At 46.1% G+C, this 18,264-nt stretch overlaps 1 protein-coding gene across 1 annotated transcript; it reads left to right on the top strand.

The window, feature by feature from the left end:
- Nucleotides 1-11,543: 11,543 nt before the first annotated feature.
- LOC109758037 (protein COFACTOR ASSEMBLY OF COMPLEX C SUBUNIT B CCB3, chloroplastic) lies at nt 11,544-17,518 on the top strand. The gene is made up of 2 exons (XM_020316879.4): nt 11,544-12,151; nt 17,019-17,518. Exon 1 carries the CDS (start codon nt 11,635-11,637, stop codon nt 12,142-12,144), a length of 510 nt encoding a protein of 169 aa, XP_020172468.1. The 5' UTR covers nt 11,544-11,634; the 3' UTR covers nt 12,145-12,151; nt 17,019-17,518.
- Nucleotides 17,519-18,264: the final 746 nt, after the last annotated feature.

Genomic DNA, 18,264 nt, shown 5'->3' with positions numbered 1-18,264 from the left:
GTGCGAATTCAAAACTTCTAGCAACCCTATTGCTTTGAAGTTAATGGTCGACATTTCATTCTTAGACCACTGGTTATCGAATCACCATTCTAACATTGATCCTACTACCTAAGCCCATATTTCAGGAGCACCTTTCAACCAGTGATTAATTGTGTATGTTTCCCTCGAGCATACATCATTATATCATTTGATCTGATAAATGTTATCTCCTTGTTCACATAATTGTGGAGATCCATCTTTTGGAAATCTCGATGAGTTGTCGCCAAGTACATCAACCACCTCCTCATCCTCTCCTTGGTTTAATGATGAACTCTTGCTTCAGAACTCGCTTCCATAGTTTATTTCCCGAGAATCTTGCAACGCCATCTCGTCAAGTTGTGTTGCACCCTTTCCTTCTTAGGCATCCCGAGTCTGAGGTATCCTGGCACCAATCAGATGCGATTCCCGGTCAGATATGATGGTTGGAACATATTCCCAAGAGTTATAACATTAGTCTTTGACCCGATAAGGTGATGCCATGCCTAGCACACCTGGCCGGAGGACCTATTGTTATAGTTCTTCCTTTTTATTAAGGTTAACAATTCTTCCATGAGGAAATTGCGAGAATTATTTTATAAATTTTTCCTGATGGATCCTTCATGTATCTGACGTCTAACCTTTGCTTGAATACCATGTCAATGCTATCTCGAAGCATGTCTGTGGTACTCCGATCTTCAATAAGAATATTTGAAGCACAATGCTATATTTTCTTTATCAATTATCCTAACACCATTGTAGGGGCAATGTCATGAAATTCCTCTCCCATTACCTAAATGGTTTTCTACTTTCTCTACTGTCATGGATATCACGCTCTGCTTGTCCTTGGGAAGGATATACCCCGAAATATGTGTGTAAACACAATTTCCTTTCCACTGTTTAATTTGATCACATTTTCCTTTCCATTGTTTTGTTTAACCTTTCTTCTGATCTATATGACATAAGCAGTAATATTTCCCTGCTTACGTAAGACCTCGACGTACACTCATCAATACGACCCTGTTATTATTGTTGATGACATTCCGGTAACCACCGATGGACGAGAACTTTGCCTATTGGTCCGCCTCGTTCAACGAGCAGGAAATGGTTCTCTCTGTCCCTCTCCCTCGGTACCGATGTTGTTGCCGCCATAACTGGCAGGCCATCCTCTAACTTGCCTTTCTTACATGATCGTGCAAGATGTCAGCGCCTGTTCTACCTTTAACCCACATGGTGGGCCCATAACCCATAGTTCCACAGGATCAAAACCTGACTCTCCTGTGCACCCCTTGTTGCCAAAGTTATTCCTCGCGCTAGATTTCATATGTAATTCATGTGTCATCTTCCTAGTAATCTACTTTGGTATCAGACGCAATACTTATTCTCATTGCTCTGGACCCCTTTCACACCTTGTTCATGCATCGAACGATTGCCTACCTGCTTAAACTTCTCATGGTACCTTCTTACTTTGCTCTCGATTTTTTAAGTTTTAGTTCGAGAGTTACATTCCGCCACCTTCCCCGATGTTAGCTACCAGGTATTCAACCTTGCAGAGGACCGTTCTTCTGGAATAACCGCCCTTTATTCTTTCGTAAGTACGATGGAGTTCCCGAAGAAAGGATGCTGACTTCATTATGATGACCTGAAGCAGAGAAATGAAGACATCAATGTATTGGATCGGCCTCTTTGAGAAGAGCAAGCCAGAACGAGATAGATTCGTTACCAAACCTTTCCCCCTTTCACTACCTCTTAAATCTCGGGAAGAGATTTCTTGTAGTGGAGGAGAATTGTGACGCCCGGATAATTAAGCTATAGTAAACCTCTGCTAAAGATGCCACGTCACCTCTGTTACAATCGCTAATCTCACGTTAGTACAAAACGATTCGAATTCAAATTTGAATTTTTGTCAAACAACCAAAGTTTTCAAACATTAAAACAAAAATGTTCGGTTAGTGCCAAATATTACATAGGTAATTATTGTGAAGCAAACACTTGTTTTATAAAATGCTAAAATGCTCTAGAATAAAGAAAACAGCAGAAGAAAATAAATAAAAAGAAAAGGAGAATACAAAACAGAAAAAAGGAGAAAACCCCTCCCTGCTGGGCCGTGGCCCAGCTGGCCTCCAGGCCGCCCGACCGGCCCACCTGGCCCAACCGGCCGCGCCCCACCCCACTCCCTTATCCTCTCCCCCACTTCCCCGAACCCTAGCCACTACCGCACACCACCCACTTCCCCCCGATCCCCTCCTGGATCTGGATCGAGCCCAACCGCCCCGACTCCCATCGCCGTACGCCGCCGCCCCGACGCTGCGCCATCACCGGCGTCGCTCGCCGCCCGAGGACCGCTCCGTCGTCGCCAACGCCGCCTCGACAACGATCCCCTTCCCCGTCTACGCGCGTCGTCCCCGTCCTCCTCCCCGTCGGACCACACCGAGCCTCGCCGCCCCTCTCCCTTTCAACGCCGGTGAGGCCCCCGGCCTCTCCCTCCTCTGCCTTGTTCGGTCACTGCGTCAACCGTGGCCCCACGTCCCGCGCCGCTCGTCGATGTCGTCCGACCCGCGCGTCAGCCGCGCCCCGGATCCGCTGGCCGCGTTCCCCTCACCCGCGCCGCGCGCTTCGCCCGCAACCCCGCTGCTCGCTGCCGCTGCCTCCCCACGCGCTGTGGCCGCCGCGTGCCTGCCTGCGTGTGTGCTCGCGCTCAGACCCCCCCCCCGTGCCTTGGGCACACCCCGGCCACGACCCCTCTGCTCGCCGGAACCGCGCCGCACACGGCGTGCCCCTTCTGCACCTCACCACCCTGCTCTCCCCGCTCCGGCGCCCGCCCGTTGCTGGCCCCCTCGCACGGCCGCCCCTGTGTCGTGCCGCCCCGGCCAACCTGTGCGCCACCCCGCGGCCGCCCTGGCCACGCGCACTTGCGCCGCTGCTAGTCCCGCCGCCTCCCGCTACTGCCGCGCCGCCCTGCCTCCACCGCTGCTCGCCGTCGCTTCCCTGCCGCCGGCCCCGCCCGGCTGGCCGCCGCAACCACCGCCTGGGCTGCACCAGACCACGCTCGGGCGGCCACGCCCAGCGCCCTGAGCCTGTTCGCCCGCCCAGCCGCCTCGGTTCCGCCCCGATGGGCGCCTCGCCCGGATCCAACGCCCGAAAACCAGCACCCGCTAGGCCCCCAGGGGCCTATGACAAGGGGGCCCCACCCCCTAAAACGTTTTTTGTAAAAATAATAATTAATTAATTAATAATAATAATAATTAAAATATTAATTAATTAATTAAAGAATTAATTAATCCTGATTAGATTAACCTAATCATTAGATAACTTAATTAAACCCTGATTAGCCTGATCAGTCAATGACATGCGGACCCCACATGTCAGTTTGACCCAGTCAACACCTCTATTGACTGCTGATGTTATGCTGACGTCATGCTGATGCAATAATGCTAATCGAATTAATTTAGTAATAATAATTTAGAAAATGATTTAAAAATTTAAAAATTAATATAAAATGATCCGTAACTCGGATGAAAATACTTTGTACATGAAAGTTGCTCAGAATTTCGAGACGAATCCAGATACGTGGCCCGTTCATCCGCCACATATCCCTAACATAGCAAACACGCAACTTTCCCCCTCCGGTTCATCTGTCCGAAAACGCGAAACACCGGGAATACTTTCCCGGATGTTTCCCCCCTTCACCGGTATCACCTACTACCGCGTGAGGACACACCTAGCACCGTTCATTGTCATGTCATGCATCATCATGCATATGTTTGCTTTTATATTTATTGTTTCTTCCCCCTCTTCTCTCGCTAGACACCGAGACCGACGCCGCTGCTACCCAGTACGACTACGGTGTTGACGACCCCTCCTTTCGGCTGAGCTTCCAGGCAAGCCCCCCCCTTTGATCACCAGATATCGCCTATTCCTTCTCTCTACTGCTTGCATTAGAGTAGTGTAGCATGTTACTGCTTTCGGTTAATCCCATTATATTGCATAGCCTGTCAGTGTTGCTACAGTTGTTGATACCTTTACCTGCAATCCTACATGCTTAGTATAGGTTGCTAGTACTTCATTAGTGGCCCTACATTCTTGTCCGTCTGCCATGCTATACTATCGGGCCGTGATCACTCGGGAGGTGATCACGGGTATATACATATATACATACATACTATACAGGTGGTGACTAAAGCCGGGTCGGCTCGTAGAGTACCCGCAAGTGATTGTGATGTGGGGGCTGAAAGGACAGGTGGCTCCATCCCGGTAGTGGTGGGCCTGGGTTCCTGACGGCCCCGACTGTTACTTTCTGGCGGAGCGACAGGGCAGGTTGAGACCACCTAGGTGAGAGGTGGGCCTGGCCATGGTCGCCGGGTAGGATTATGCTATGCGATGCTACTTGGTGAACTTACCATCTACTCTCTTCTACATGCTGCAAGATGGAGGCTGCCAGAAGCGTAGTCTTCGACAGGACTAGCTATCCCCCTCTTATTCTGTCATTCTGCAGTTCAGTCCACCGATATTGCCCCTTTACACAAATACCCATGCATATGTAGTGTAGATCCTTGCTTGCGAGTACTTTGGATGAGTACTCACGGTTGCTTTTCCCCCTATTTTCCCCTTCCCTTTCCTCTCGGTTGTCGGAACCAGATGCTGGAGCCCAGGAGCCAGACGCCACTGTCGACGATGACTCCTACTACACCAGAGGTGCCTACTACTACTTGCAGGCCGCTGACGACAACCAGGAGTAGTTTAGGAGGATCCCAGGCAGGAGGCCTGCGCCTCTTTCGATCTGTATCCCAGTTTGTGCTAGCCATCTTATGGCAACTTGTTTAACTTATGTCAGTACTCAGATATTGTTGCTTCCGCTGACTCGTCTATGACCGAGCACTTGTATTCGAGCCCTCGAGGCCCCTGGCTTGTATTATGATGCTTGTATGACTTATTTTTATTTTAGAGTTGTGTTGTGATATCTTCCCGTGAGTCCCTGATCTTGATCGTACACGTTTGCGTGTATGATTAGTGTATGATTGAATCGAGGGCGTCACAGCATTCTCCTCCACAAGATGCACATGCTCACAACAAGGGTTAGTAGCATTTGCATTATTAATTAACACCATATGAGGAAAAGTGGCTTTCTCCTTAGTTAGCTTCACTTGGAGTTGATCATGAGACTCTTTAAGGCTAGCATGAGTGCCCTTCAAGGCCTTGTGAGCCTTGTCAAGTATATCAAACTCCTCCTTGAGTCTAGCAAGATCAACACCAAGTTTGGCCTTCTCGGAATTGAGCACACGAGATACAACAAGAGCATGATCAAGATCTTTCTTAATTTTAGCATGATCATCGTTGTGTGACTCCTTGATAGCCCACGAGTATAGGGGATCGCAACAGTTTTCAAGGGTAGAGTATTCAACCTAAATTTATAGATTCGACATAAGGGGAGCCAAAGAATATTTGAAGGTATTAGCAGCTGAGTTGTCAATTCAACCACACGTGGAGATTAATTATCTGCAGCAAAGTGATCAGTAGCAAAGTAGTTTGATAGTTTTGATAGTAGTGACAGCAGCAACGGTAACAGTAACAGTGATAGCAGTAATTTGTAGCAAGTGTAACAGTGATGATAGCAGTAGTAACGCAGCAAGATCAATAAAGATAAATTCGTAGGCATTGGATCGGTGACTTGTTGGATGATATTCATCATGAGACAGTTATAACCTAGGGATATACGGCACTAGCTCCAGTTCATCGATATAATGTAGGCATGTATTCCGTAAATAGTCATACGTGCTTTATTAAAAGAACTTGCATGACATCTTTTGTCCTACCCTCCCGTGGCAGCGGGGTCCATATTGGAAACTAAGGGATATTAAGGCCTCCTTTTAATAGAGAACCAGAACAAAGCATTAACACATAGTGAATACATGAACTCCTCAAACTACGGTCATCACCGAGAGTGGGCCCGGTTGTTGTCACTCCGGGGTTGTCGGATCATAACCGTAATAGGTGACTATAACTTGCAAGATCAGATCTAAAACATGGATATAATGATGAATTCATAAACGGTTCAGATCTGAGTTCATGGCACCCGGGCCCAAAGTGATAAGCATTAAGCATGGCAAAGTTATAGCAACATCAATCTAAGAACATAGTGGATACTAGGGATCAAGCCCTAACAAAACTAACTCGATTACATGATGAATGTCATCCAACTCCTCACCGACCAGCGAGCCTACGAAGGAATTACTCACTCCCGGTGGGGAGAATCGTGGAATTGGCGATGGAGAAAGGTTGGTGATGATGAAGAACGACTCTCCGGAGCCCCAAACGGACTCCAGATCTGCCCTCCCGAGGAAGAACAGGGCTTGGCAGCGGCTCCGTCTCGTGGATCGCGATAATTCTTTCTCCCTGATTTTTTTCTGGAAATATGTGAATTTATAGTATCAGGGGGTCATCAGCGGGGCCACCAGGTGGGTACAACCCACCTGGGCGCGCCAGGAGAGGGGGCGCGCTCTGGTGGGTTGTGCCCACCCAGGGGCCCCTCTCTGGTGGGTCTTGGCTCCAATAATTCTCTTTTATTCCATAAAAAATCCTCGCAAAGTTTCGTTCCATTCCGAGAACTTTTATTTCTGCACAAAAAACAACACCATGGTAGTTCTGTTGAAAACAGCGTCTGTCAGGGGTTAGTTTCATTCAAATCATGCATATTAGAGTCCAAAACAAGAGTAAAAGCGTGAGAAAAAGTAGACACATTGGAGACGTATCACTCCTCAAGAGCCAAACGACGACCACACTCCTCCTCAAGCGCATTAGATAGATCTGATATCTCATCGGCATAGTCACGACTATGCCCCTCCATCTTAGAGATGGTTTCCTCGTGAGCCTCGATCATGTCATTGGCTTCACCAAGTTGTTCCAAGAGAGAAACAAAGTGCTTCTTGGACTTACCCTTGAGCTTACTCATAAAAGGCTTCACCAAGTTGTTCCAAGAGAGCAACAAAGTGCTTCTTGGACTTACCCTCACTTTCATCAATGTAATCTGTCAATGATGGATTAGTAATGATGGTAGTTTTGATGTTGGAGGTTACCTTGTTGGTGGCTTTAGCCATGAGGCACTTGGAGGTGATGTTCTCATTGGGTGAGTCGAAGAGGGACACCCGTGGAGTCGTCACAATGGCAACGGAGGCCATGGCAACCGACTCACTATCTTCATCATCATCTTCATCCTCATTGTACTCTTCTTGTGCCACCAACCCCTTGGGAGGAGTCTTCTTGGTGAAGTTGTTCTTGTTGGGGAAGGACTTGGCCTTGTCTTTTCGGATGAGCTTGCCACCATTGTCTTCCCTCTTCTCATGTGGGCACTCCGCAACAAAGTGGCTCACATTGCCACAATTATAGCATGTCCTCACGCGTTGCTTGCCCTTGGCGCCAAATGAGTAGTTCTTGTTGAAATTGGGCCTTGAGTTTTTCTTGCTCCAAAATTGCCTTGAATAGAGAGCCATGTGCTCATGATAAGCATATTTTTGTATCTTCGGGGTTACTCTCCTCTTCTTCCTCTTCATCCTCTTCTTCCACACTAGCCTTGGTCTTCAAGGAAAGGTTGGGCTTCTTTGCACGTTGAGAACGCAACACCGCATTGTCGGCGGTCTTGTCCAAGATTCTCATTGCCACAAACTCATCCAACACTTCACTTGAGGACAAGGTGTGGAAGTCCGGCCTTTGACGGATGATGGAGGACATGGCCTTGAGAAATTTGCACTTGATCCAATTGTCATTCGTATCCTTGCTCCCATGATTTCGGAGTGAGACCGCGAGAGTGGTTAATCTCCGGTAAAGCTCACGAGGTTATTCATCTTCATTCATTGCAAAGTCATCGGCTTCATCTTGAACCACTTCATAGTTGGAGCGTTGAATGCTTGCGCTTCCCTTGTAAATGGAAACAACATGTTGCCATGCTTCCTTGGCCACGGTGAAAGGTCGGAGATGCGCAATATCTTTGGGAGGGATGGCCTCTTGGAGAATGCAAAGAGCGGACTCGTTGAATTGATGATCCGCGGCTTCTCTAGGAGTGAGGTTGATTGGGTCATGCGGATAGAAACCTTGCTCAATAATTCTCCAAAGGTTAGTAGAACTATGATTTAAATGACGTTTGAAGCGATAGACCCAAGAGGCAAAATCTTCATTTTTCACAAACTTGGGAGGAGGACCAACATGATTCAAATGAGTGGAGGGAACCGGTCCTCCATAAGTAAGTGGAGGTTCAACATGGGCAAAGATGCCATTTCCACTTCTACCACTAGATAAAGGAACTTTGTCACTCGTAGCTTCCCCCTTGTCGGAGTTAGCATCCGTCACCTTGTTAGCGGGATCACCCACTTTCATTGGTGCGGTGGATAATTTAAGGTCTTCTAAAAACTTATTGAACATGCTTTCAACCTCGGTCCTCATGGAGGTTTTCAATGTGTCCAAGTCCGCATTGAACTCCTCATGAGAGACCGAGGAACCCCCATCGGTCGTAGACGAGGACGGAATCACACCGGGGTGCTCCTCCCCACCGTCTACGGTGTCAACCATACTCTTCGGACGGGAAAGTCCTTAATAAAGAGACGAGGCTCTGATACCAATTGAAAGGATCAATATAGTTGACTAGAGGGGGAGTGAATAGGCAACTGACAATTTTTAGCTTTTCTTTACCAAATTAAACTTTGCATCAAAGTAGGTTGTCTAGATATGCAATTAGGTGAGCAAACTATATGATGCAACAACAACAAGCACACAAGCAAGCAAGGGATAGAACACAAAATAAGCTTGCACTAGTAAAGGTGAGAGATAACCAAAAGTGGAGTCGATGGAGACGAGGATGTGTTACCGAAATTCCTTCCTTTTGAGGGGAAGTACGTCTCTGTTGGAGCGGTGTGGATGCACAATGCTCCCCAAGAAGCCACTAGGGCCACCGTATTCTCCTCACGCCCTCACACAATGCGAGATGCCGTGATTCCACTATTGGTGCCCTTGGAGGCGGCGATCGAACCTTTATAAACAAGGTTGGGGCAATCTCCATAACTTAATTGGAGGCTCCCAACGACACCACGAAGCTTCACCACAGTGGACTATGGCTACGCGGTGACCTCAACCGTCTAGGGTGCTCAAACACCCAAGAGTAACAAGATCCGCAAGGGATTAGTGGGGGAAATCAAATTTCTCTTGATGGAAGTGTAGATCGAGGCCTTCTCAACCAATCCCTAGAGAATCAACAAGTTTGATTGGCTAGGGAGAGAGATCGGGCAAAAAATGGAGCTTAGAGCTACAATGGAGCTTAGGGATGGAAGAGGTAGTCAACTCGGAGAAGAAGACTCCCCTTAAATAGTGATAGGACAAATCCAACCGTTACCCATTTACCCAGCCCGCGACATGCGGTACTACCGCACCAAACATGCGGTACTACTGCAAGGGCCTGCAGTACTACCCGGGGCATTACGGTACTACCGCTTGCGCGGCGGGAGCTAGACCAGCCCTGTTGCGGTGAAGCAAAGAGCGGTAGAACCGCCGGAGCGGTACTGCCGCTCACCCTTGCGGTACTACTGAAGGCAGGGTTTGTCTGGCTGGGAAGGCACGGACGAATAAAAATACATCCGTGGCTACTTCCGCTGAGTTTTGATCTGTGCAAAAATCCGACACGGTACTACCGCATACCGGGAGCGGTACTACCGCGTAGGGCGTGGATGTAAAAAATTACATCCGCCCCTACTTCCGCTCGTGCTGCTGTGCCCGGCCCGAGGCCACGGTACTACCGCGCCCGGAGAGCGGTACTACTGCAAGGGCCTGCGGTACTACCGCATCTCCGACCGGTACTACCGTGGGCCTCTGCGGTACTACTGCTCCCATGAGCAGTACTACCGCATGCCACAACATAACAATCACTAGGAGTCCTTCATTTTGCAGAGACACAGATAAACTGTGGTTGCTCCAAAGAGGCAAAGGAAAGGTGGTGCAAAATGAACATACGCGTACGTGATGATTCCACCCAAACCATTCCAAAGCGGACCCCCTCTTAATAGTACGGCTTTCCTACGACTCAAATCCACCGAAAAGAAACGTAGCGAAAACTTCGTCTTCACTAGACTCCGAGGGGCAACGAATCGTCTTGTGCCTAAACATGAGATATCTGAAAAGCTCAATGCACACGATTAGTCCGCAAAAGCATTGTCATCAATCACCAAAACCACATGCGGTGAAAGATGCCCTTACAGGTGGTCGTAGCACGCCGTCGCAGCAGAGACACCATCGTAGCCTCCGTTGCCACACACAGCTCATGCCGCAGCAACGAAGGTGTCCTGCTGCAGCTGCGGGGCTGCCCCCAGCCGGTAGGAGCACCATTTTTTTCCTGAGATTTCATTTGAGGGAGCTCATAGAGGCCATCCATGGCGGACCAAATCCCATGGATAGAGCAAGAGAGAGAGAGACGTGTGGATGGAAAGGAGCTTGTGGCTGGATAAGGAGATCGAGCGGTGGGTCCATCACAGACGGCTAGACGCATGGTACAGAGGCAGTGTCCACCGTGTGATGGAGCGTGATCGAACGGCGCACGAGGCGGTCGCTCGCGCGGCTGCGTGCATCCGGATGAAGCGAAGGAGTTCCTTCATTATGCACTAACACTAAGTTTCTCCTTCCCACCATAAATACCAAGAACCAATAGCAATTGCTTCTGTTGAATTTCCCAGTTCGGGGACCACACATTCTTCAGCTGGTTGTAGCAATAAATATTCTAGCACAATTTCTCGCGCAAGATCCACAACACATACTTTGTCAATAGCAAAGTCCAAACCCAATCACCGCCATACCTTTTAACTTTTGCACAAGTGAATAACAGGTGCTTGGTATCCTCTGTTCCTGTACCACATGTAGGACATTGCCCACTGACTTTTATATGTCTGTTAGCCAAAGTCACCCGAGATGGTAGAGATCCTAACAAAGTTTGTCGGAGGAAATTTTTAACCTTGGTAGGATAACTTAAGTTCCATATCGTCCTCCATATTGATAAATTCCGTGTGAGTCCGACTGTATTTTCTCCTGATATTTTATGCGCTTCTATAAAACTTTGTTAGTTATGGTGGTAAGAATTTTTAATACTCCTGAAGTTCTACTTAATATCCTCCCTTCACCTCAAAGGTGGCCAAATGGGCCGGTCTTGGCATGCTGGCCCAATAGCCCGTGTGCCTGGCCCGTTTATAATCGGGCCATGCCGGCACGTAGCCCGAATATGTGCACGAGTGCCGGCAGACACGACACGTTTACTTTTTTCTTTTAATTCTTTTATATATTAGCCCCCAAAACAGCCTAAATAGGCCCAAAATCAGGGAGACTGGTGGGCTAAATGTGTCGATGGGCCGGCCCGTTTCCTTGTTCCCAGAGAGCGCGGCACGAGTGCCGGCCCGGCCACCCGTCTATTAGCGCATGCCTGGCCCGTTTAGTCCGGGCCGGGCCGGCCCATCTGGCCTGGTCTGCTTCGCCCTATCCTTTCCATCCACACGCACACCCTTCGCGACCTTCTCTTCCTGCCTGTGCGTCTTCCTCTGCCTCCTCCTCTTCTCCCAATCCAATCCTTGTAGAATATTCCACCGGCGTCCGGGTAAGATGAACGGCCTCCTCGTGTCCCCGTGCACAAGGCCGCCCCTGCTCCTCCCCTTCCCGAGCCCGGCCACCCGTCTCCTACCCGCCAGAACCCTAGTTCTTCGCCCGCTCCGCCTCCCCCGTGGCGTCTGTGCGTCCCCTCCGCCCCCGCGCGCCGCCGCCGCCGCCGCCTCTGCCGTAGGCGGCCTTCTGGCGCCGCTCGAGGTTGGCCTGCGCAGCATCAACCTCGCGCCGCTGCGCCCGCCGGTTGCGGCGGCCATGTCGGCGGCCGTGCGCTGGCTGGGGGTCTACCGGGAGGTTCTGCTTGTCGGGGTGCTCTTCTCCTGGTTTCCCAACATCCCCTGGGACCGCCAGCCCTTCTCCGCCTTGCGAGACCTCTGCGACCCTTTTCTCGCCCTCTGCCGGGAGGTCGTGCCGCCCGTCTTCGGCCGCAAGCTCGATCTCAGCCCGCTCGTCGCCTTCATGGCCATAGACATCCTCATCATGATCCTTCGCCCACAGCCACGCATGTGATGTGATGGTAAGTATGTCTTCTTATTTCCCGCTCGCTATGATCACAATTGTGTTGTAGAGGTATAATTTGAGTGAAGGTCCAGGTTTAGATAGCGGGTTGGATTAAGTATGCTGTGATCTGACTTATTTTGCATGTCGATTCTTGGTGATGTGTGCTACCATGTAATAAGAACAGAGCTTCATCTTGTAAAGGTGCACAATTAATGTCAAATTCAGGGAACAATCGTCCATAGTAATTGAAACTATCAATCGGAATGTGTTGAAGAGTCACACACTTGCAGTCTTGTCACTCACCCTTCATTACTTTGATTTGTAAAACAGCATAGTATGTGTTGATTACAGCCCTTTAAATATGATTTAGCATCATTCTAGTATGATCCGAACTTCCAAAGTACTCCCCACTTTTGCCAAGAGCTCCTGGATTCGACGCGGCCTCTCTGCATTGCACTGTACAGGGGTAAGGCTTGCCTCGTATAATCCTTCCCCAGACCCCACCTGGTCTGGGAGCTTCTAGCACTGGGTCTGTCCTAGTATGATCCAAACTTCCAAAGTATAGTTAATACTAGAAGCATACGTGTGCCTTGTCGTGCCGTTTTCTCTAACCATTACAGTGATGACACTACCAGTCGGACAAAAAATCTTTGAACTGGACATATATAAAAGGCTGCATGAAGCCAATTCCAAATTCCGAAAAATAAAGTCCGATCTGTTTATCTAAACTATCCTAATTGATTTCAATCCTTGAAACACCATCCTGATCTGTTGCCTTATTCGTATTAGTGGATTACAGTGGAGTTCTTCTCCATGTTCTATTTGCAAATTTGTGTCTTCCAGGAGTCTTGCTAAACCATGAACTCTAGTTTGCCATGAACCCAAATACTTTGAAATGTACAATTAAGTGTTGTTGAAAGTGAAGAAGGAAATACAGAGTTCAGAGTATTTCTTTACGGAGGGAGTACAATATATATTTATTCAGCTAGCTACATGCAAATCCCATAGATCACAAATAGGAGCATTTTGTCCTACAACTAAAGTTCAGCATCGTAAATACTGAAGGCTGAAACCTGCACAAAACACATTTAGTAATAATTCCACAAGTTACCGACTGAAGCTGCAAGTTGGGCTGCAATATTCACTATAAATAGCTTATTTGCACAAAGACTCTGGGACTTCTTTACCAATTCTCAGTAGCAAGCAATGCTACAATCTAGTCAAAACTTAGGTTGTTGAAGTGTAACAAGGGGACAAAATAAAAGTTCATCTCCTCAACCTTGAGCTAATATTTCTGTAACACATTTTTTTTCTAGAATTCAGTAAGGTAGTTACAGTGACTAAAACAAGCATCGTTTCAATTTTAGTTTTTCTCCAAACTGATACCAAGAAAAGTAAAGCAAATATCTACTCTCTGGGAATATATATTAGAATATATAACATGAAGAAAAATTGATCTTATGCCTTTGAGTATTATTTCATAGTGACATCTCATCAAAATATGCTAATATGTTTGGACCTTCATTAATAAATCTCCAAGAAATCAAAGTTGCATACCCCTTTCCAGGTCAAGTGGAGGGAATGACAAATGACGGGCAGAGGAAGCATTATTGAGTTGTTATAATGTACTGTTGCCAATTCCTGCAAGCAATACCAATCCCAAGTAGATAGATTGTTCTTATTCAACTATATAAACGGCAAAATTTACAGATACTTACGCACTTGCAATCGACCCAGACCAATGTCTCAGTAAAGTGTAAAATAGTCGGTTCTCACTAAATGATGAGTCACCTTGACAGTTGATATCCTAAATAAAAGTTCTGAAAGCACTGTCAATTAGCAACAGAACATATGTTCTAGAATGTCAATCCGTCCTTTATATAATCTTCAGAGGAGTTATTTTGTTAGAGCGCCTTTATTTCAAAATAGTTGTTAACATCCCGCAAAAAAAAGTACTCCCTCTGTCCCTGAATATAAGACGTTTCTGCTGGTCAAATTGAACAGCAAAAACGTCTTATATTTAGGGATAGAGGTAGGAGTTGTTAATATAAGTTTCTTCTACAACAAGTAAATTCTGAGCATAAGGCTCTTTTCTCTATTCCAAACAGAGGAATATACTGGAACATCTGTAACACATCTTTTTTCGATAGAAGGCTCTTTTACTGAGTGTAGCCCAGCTCAAAGGCAAAAATCTGACCATCTACTTATTTAATGATGTCACCCATGCTTATGACCTTCCTGCACGAAATTAAATACCCCGATTACCTGATTCCAAAATTAAATACCCCTCACCCAACCTTATGACATGTGCATGATGCTTTTGTCCATTTATTGTGGATTGAAGGGGGGTTGCTGTGTCTTGCCATGTCTCTTTTTTATTCTAATACCATCGGTTCATCTGAAATTGGGTATTCCTCGGGCAGTTCATGCAAAAGTCCAGGGTAGAAATATCAAGCTCAAATTCAAGCCCGAGCCTGGCCTGACAGAAAAGCCTGAGGCCCGAGGCCTGGCCTGTAAGCCCGATAGCAAACAGATTTATCACATTTTAGCTATAGATATTCTCCATTTTGCAATTTAAAATAGCATACACCTGCATATCTACTGTTCGAGACACAAATACGATTCAGTGCTCAACACATCAAGCATGCACTTACATCACACATCAAGCGCACGCACAAATCACCCAGCAAGCACACACATCACGGGTCAGGTATGGATCGACATCACGCACATCTAACGGCAAGCGCTTATCAAGCACGCAGCTTCGATCAGTGTTTATGGCCGCAGCTCGTGCTTTTGTCCACGTCCCTGTTGCTGAAGAGGTGGGGAGGCACTGGACTGCAGGGGGCATGCCTCTACACACGAAAAGAGGGAGATGTCCTGGGGCCGCCGCGCTGGAGATGGGCCACGGCCTGGACGTTGCCTTGCAGCGCCCGAGACGGGCGAATGCTTGGATGACGCCTCACCGCGCCAGAGATGGGCTACGACTCCCTGTATGTCACGCTCTGCCATGTTGGAGATGACGATGGCTTGGACGCAGCTAGCAGCGCCGGCTCCTTGGACGCCGCCTCGCCTCGTCGGAGATGGGCGGCCTTGGTGCTGCAACACTCTGTGCGGTTGCCTGATTGGTAGGCTAGGGTTACAGGAATGGGGAAAGAGATGCGATAGCCTAATTATTATCTGGGGTATTTCAGGCCTGGTTGGGTTATTTTCGGGCTCAAAATCAAAGCTTGATCCCTGCCTGTTTTTTTCGGGCTGGGCCGCCCTTGCCCAAATTTAGGTTCATCCATTATTTGGTACCTGTAATAAATGCAATTGTTAGTTATGTGACTTATGTCAGATCCCATCCTGGCTTGTCAATGCTGGATTCTGTAATCAACAAACTTGTATGTGTGCAAGCTTGTTATAAGAACTAGATGATGCCTTGTGCGTTGCCCCGGGAATCGTGTTAAAACAAATACATAAACATGTGCTTAAAAACAATTAAAACTAATGGAAAAACTAGTTTATGATTGTTCTCGGTTTACATTCTAAAAAATAAAAACCACGAAGTATGTGACAATGATATATAAAAAGAGAAGAATCTTTTAAATTGAGCATAACTCGATGCCATCTTTTAACAAAAGTGTGAAGCATGAGCTATATCTTTTAACTCCAAATGTCCAACACACTGTCCATGACCAACAATAATTAACGATTTTTTCTAATTTGTGATAGACATGCATGACTTGACTCGATCGGAAAAAAGACACGCATGACTTGACGAGGTTGCATTGTTTGCATGGATAGATTAATGTAAAAAAGGACCTTATGAGTACATGCATGACATGTGACACAATTTTCATTAGACGGGTGTCAATAATTCAGTTGGCATGGAAGCACGGATGCGCAGAGAAATCTAGTAGTGGGGGCTAGCTGATATAGAAGACTACATTAGGTTTGAAATATAGTGGAATATTCACAAGAGCAGCATCATTTGTGATTTCATTCATTGAATTACCAATTTCAGTTTTTTTGAAAGTACACTGCTGTCGGTATTTGTTTTTTCCTTGAGGAACCATATTTGATATATATATATTTTTGGCCTCTTTGCATAGCTGATTTAGGCGAATGAAGGGCATATTTCATGTTTGACCATGAGTCTGAACATTCCACCAGTTCTTATATGGATTGTGTTTTAAAATCTTGTAGTGCATGTTGTTAAACGTTTTTGCTTGTTTATTACTCAACAATGTATGTATAATTATCTTCACCAGCCACATGAAATTCTTAGGTTTGTTGTTAATGGCACTTCCACATCATACAAATTCTCTTATTATACTAATATCACACCTAGTTACAGTCTATTCTCATGGGAATGAACAGTTTTAGTTTTGCCTTGAAGGCTGTAGAAAGTCAATAACATTCCGGTAACCATGTTGTTTAGTTTATATATGCTTCTATTGCACATTGGTGAAATTGCATTGGTAAGAATATTTTCCTGAGTTTTTGCACAGATTTATTCCCCTGAGAATAATAACTTGCTCAAACACTAATTTGAATTTGCACATTTATATCCCAAGGATGACATACGTGGTCAAACTGTAAACAAAATGAGTTGGGATGAAGGTTGGGTGTCCACATTGACAGGTTGATGTAATTGTGGCTGCACAAAAACGATAAATAAGTTTTTTTTTGGTTTAGTATCTGCCTAATAATGCATGTACTAAGCAAAATATGGAGAAGATATATTTCGTTTGCCCCATGTATTGTTACCGAGTTGCAAAAGTATCATGTTTCTTTGTCAGCTATTATTGCCGTCCCACTTTGGTTGAACATGTATTTTATTTTGTTGAAATAAATTCTTGTTATCATCTGTACTTATAATGCATATGATGTTGCAGGAATTGAAGGATAGTTGTTGGTATGTTCAGTTCTACTATGGTTTTGTCGTTGCTGGATATTACCAAGATAAGAAGTGGTGGTTGAACGATCTTTAGCAAGGGTAGCAGAATTTGAGTTATTTTGAGACGTTTTGTAGACAAGTGTAGCTTCCTTGATAAAACTTCTGCCAAGTAGATATGTGCTAGCTACAGCCTTTGTGATTCTGCTCTGTTCCCAGAAGGATTTGTCTATGATATGGCAACACAGATCTGCATGTAGTGAGCGATTCAGAGAACTGAATCGAAAGCTGAGTCATTCCTGAACGGTTTGCGAGAGAATCCCAAACTAGCTTAGGGAGGCTCATTAATGTGCATGGTCTCTAACTTTTGTCTTCTTTTCCTTCCACCATGAGGATCTTATCTCCTTTTCTGACTTGGCTAATGTGTTTACCTCCAGAGCCACTTGTTCTGCTTGAGTGTTGGGATACTCATTATCATTTGGTACACCTATTCTATCATTAGTGAACGGCTGCATTTATTTTCTATGCATATTATATTAGCCATTGCTCTTCTGGGGCTCTATCTTTTCGTCGAAAATAAATTCTGGATTGGAAGACCTGGTAGCTTGGAAATTACTCCCTATGTCATGAATATAAGATGTTCAGGATATTTCAATATGATCTACTCCCAGAGATTAGCCATTGCTCTTCTGGTCCAATACCGGATCTGTTCATCGAAAATAAATTCTGCATACAAATGTACTTCCTCCGTTTCAAAATTCTTGTCTTAGATTTGTCTAGATATGGATGTATTTAATACTAAAACGTGATTTGATACATCCGTATTTAGACAAATCTAAGACAAGAATTTTGGGACGGAGGGAGTATATAGGTATTCTAGAGTGTAGATTTACTCATTTTGCTCTGTATGTAGTCCGTATTGGAATCTTTAAAAAGGCTTGTATTCAGGAATGGAGGGAGTATATATCAATATATGATCTATATATAGACTGAAATGAGGGAACTAAAACGTGCTTATCTGATTTAGTAAAAAGTTTGAACATCTTATATTTGTGAACGGAGGAAGTAGCTAGTAAAATCCCATTTCCCTCCATATGTTCGAACATAAAATGCATGTCCAACGGGCTCCCACAAAAGCTGCGCCAAATATCCGGACTCCTCAAAAGAAAACCCATATGTGGAGTACAAATGGGATTGCTCAGACATGTTCATCACAATGGCTCGACATCTCGAGCGTAGACTCAACA

This window comes from Aegilops tauschii, chromosome 2, assembly GCF_002575655.3.
Source record: "Aegilops tauschii subsp. strangulata cultivar AL8/78 chromosome 2, Aet v6.0, whole genome shotgun sequence".
Taxonomy (NCBI): Eukaryota; Viridiplantae; Streptophyta; class Magnoliopsida; order Poales; family Poaceae; genus Aegilops; species Aegilops tauschii.
The sequence above is the reverse complement of the archived record's forward strand: the minus strand, read 5'-3'. Positions and strand labels throughout refer to the sequence as shown.

Coding starts and splice junctions, on each gene's coding strand:
- LOC109758037 (XM_020316879.4), top strand. CDS start 11,635: ATGAACGGCCTCCTCGTGTCCCCGTGCACAAGGCCGCCCCTGCTCCTC.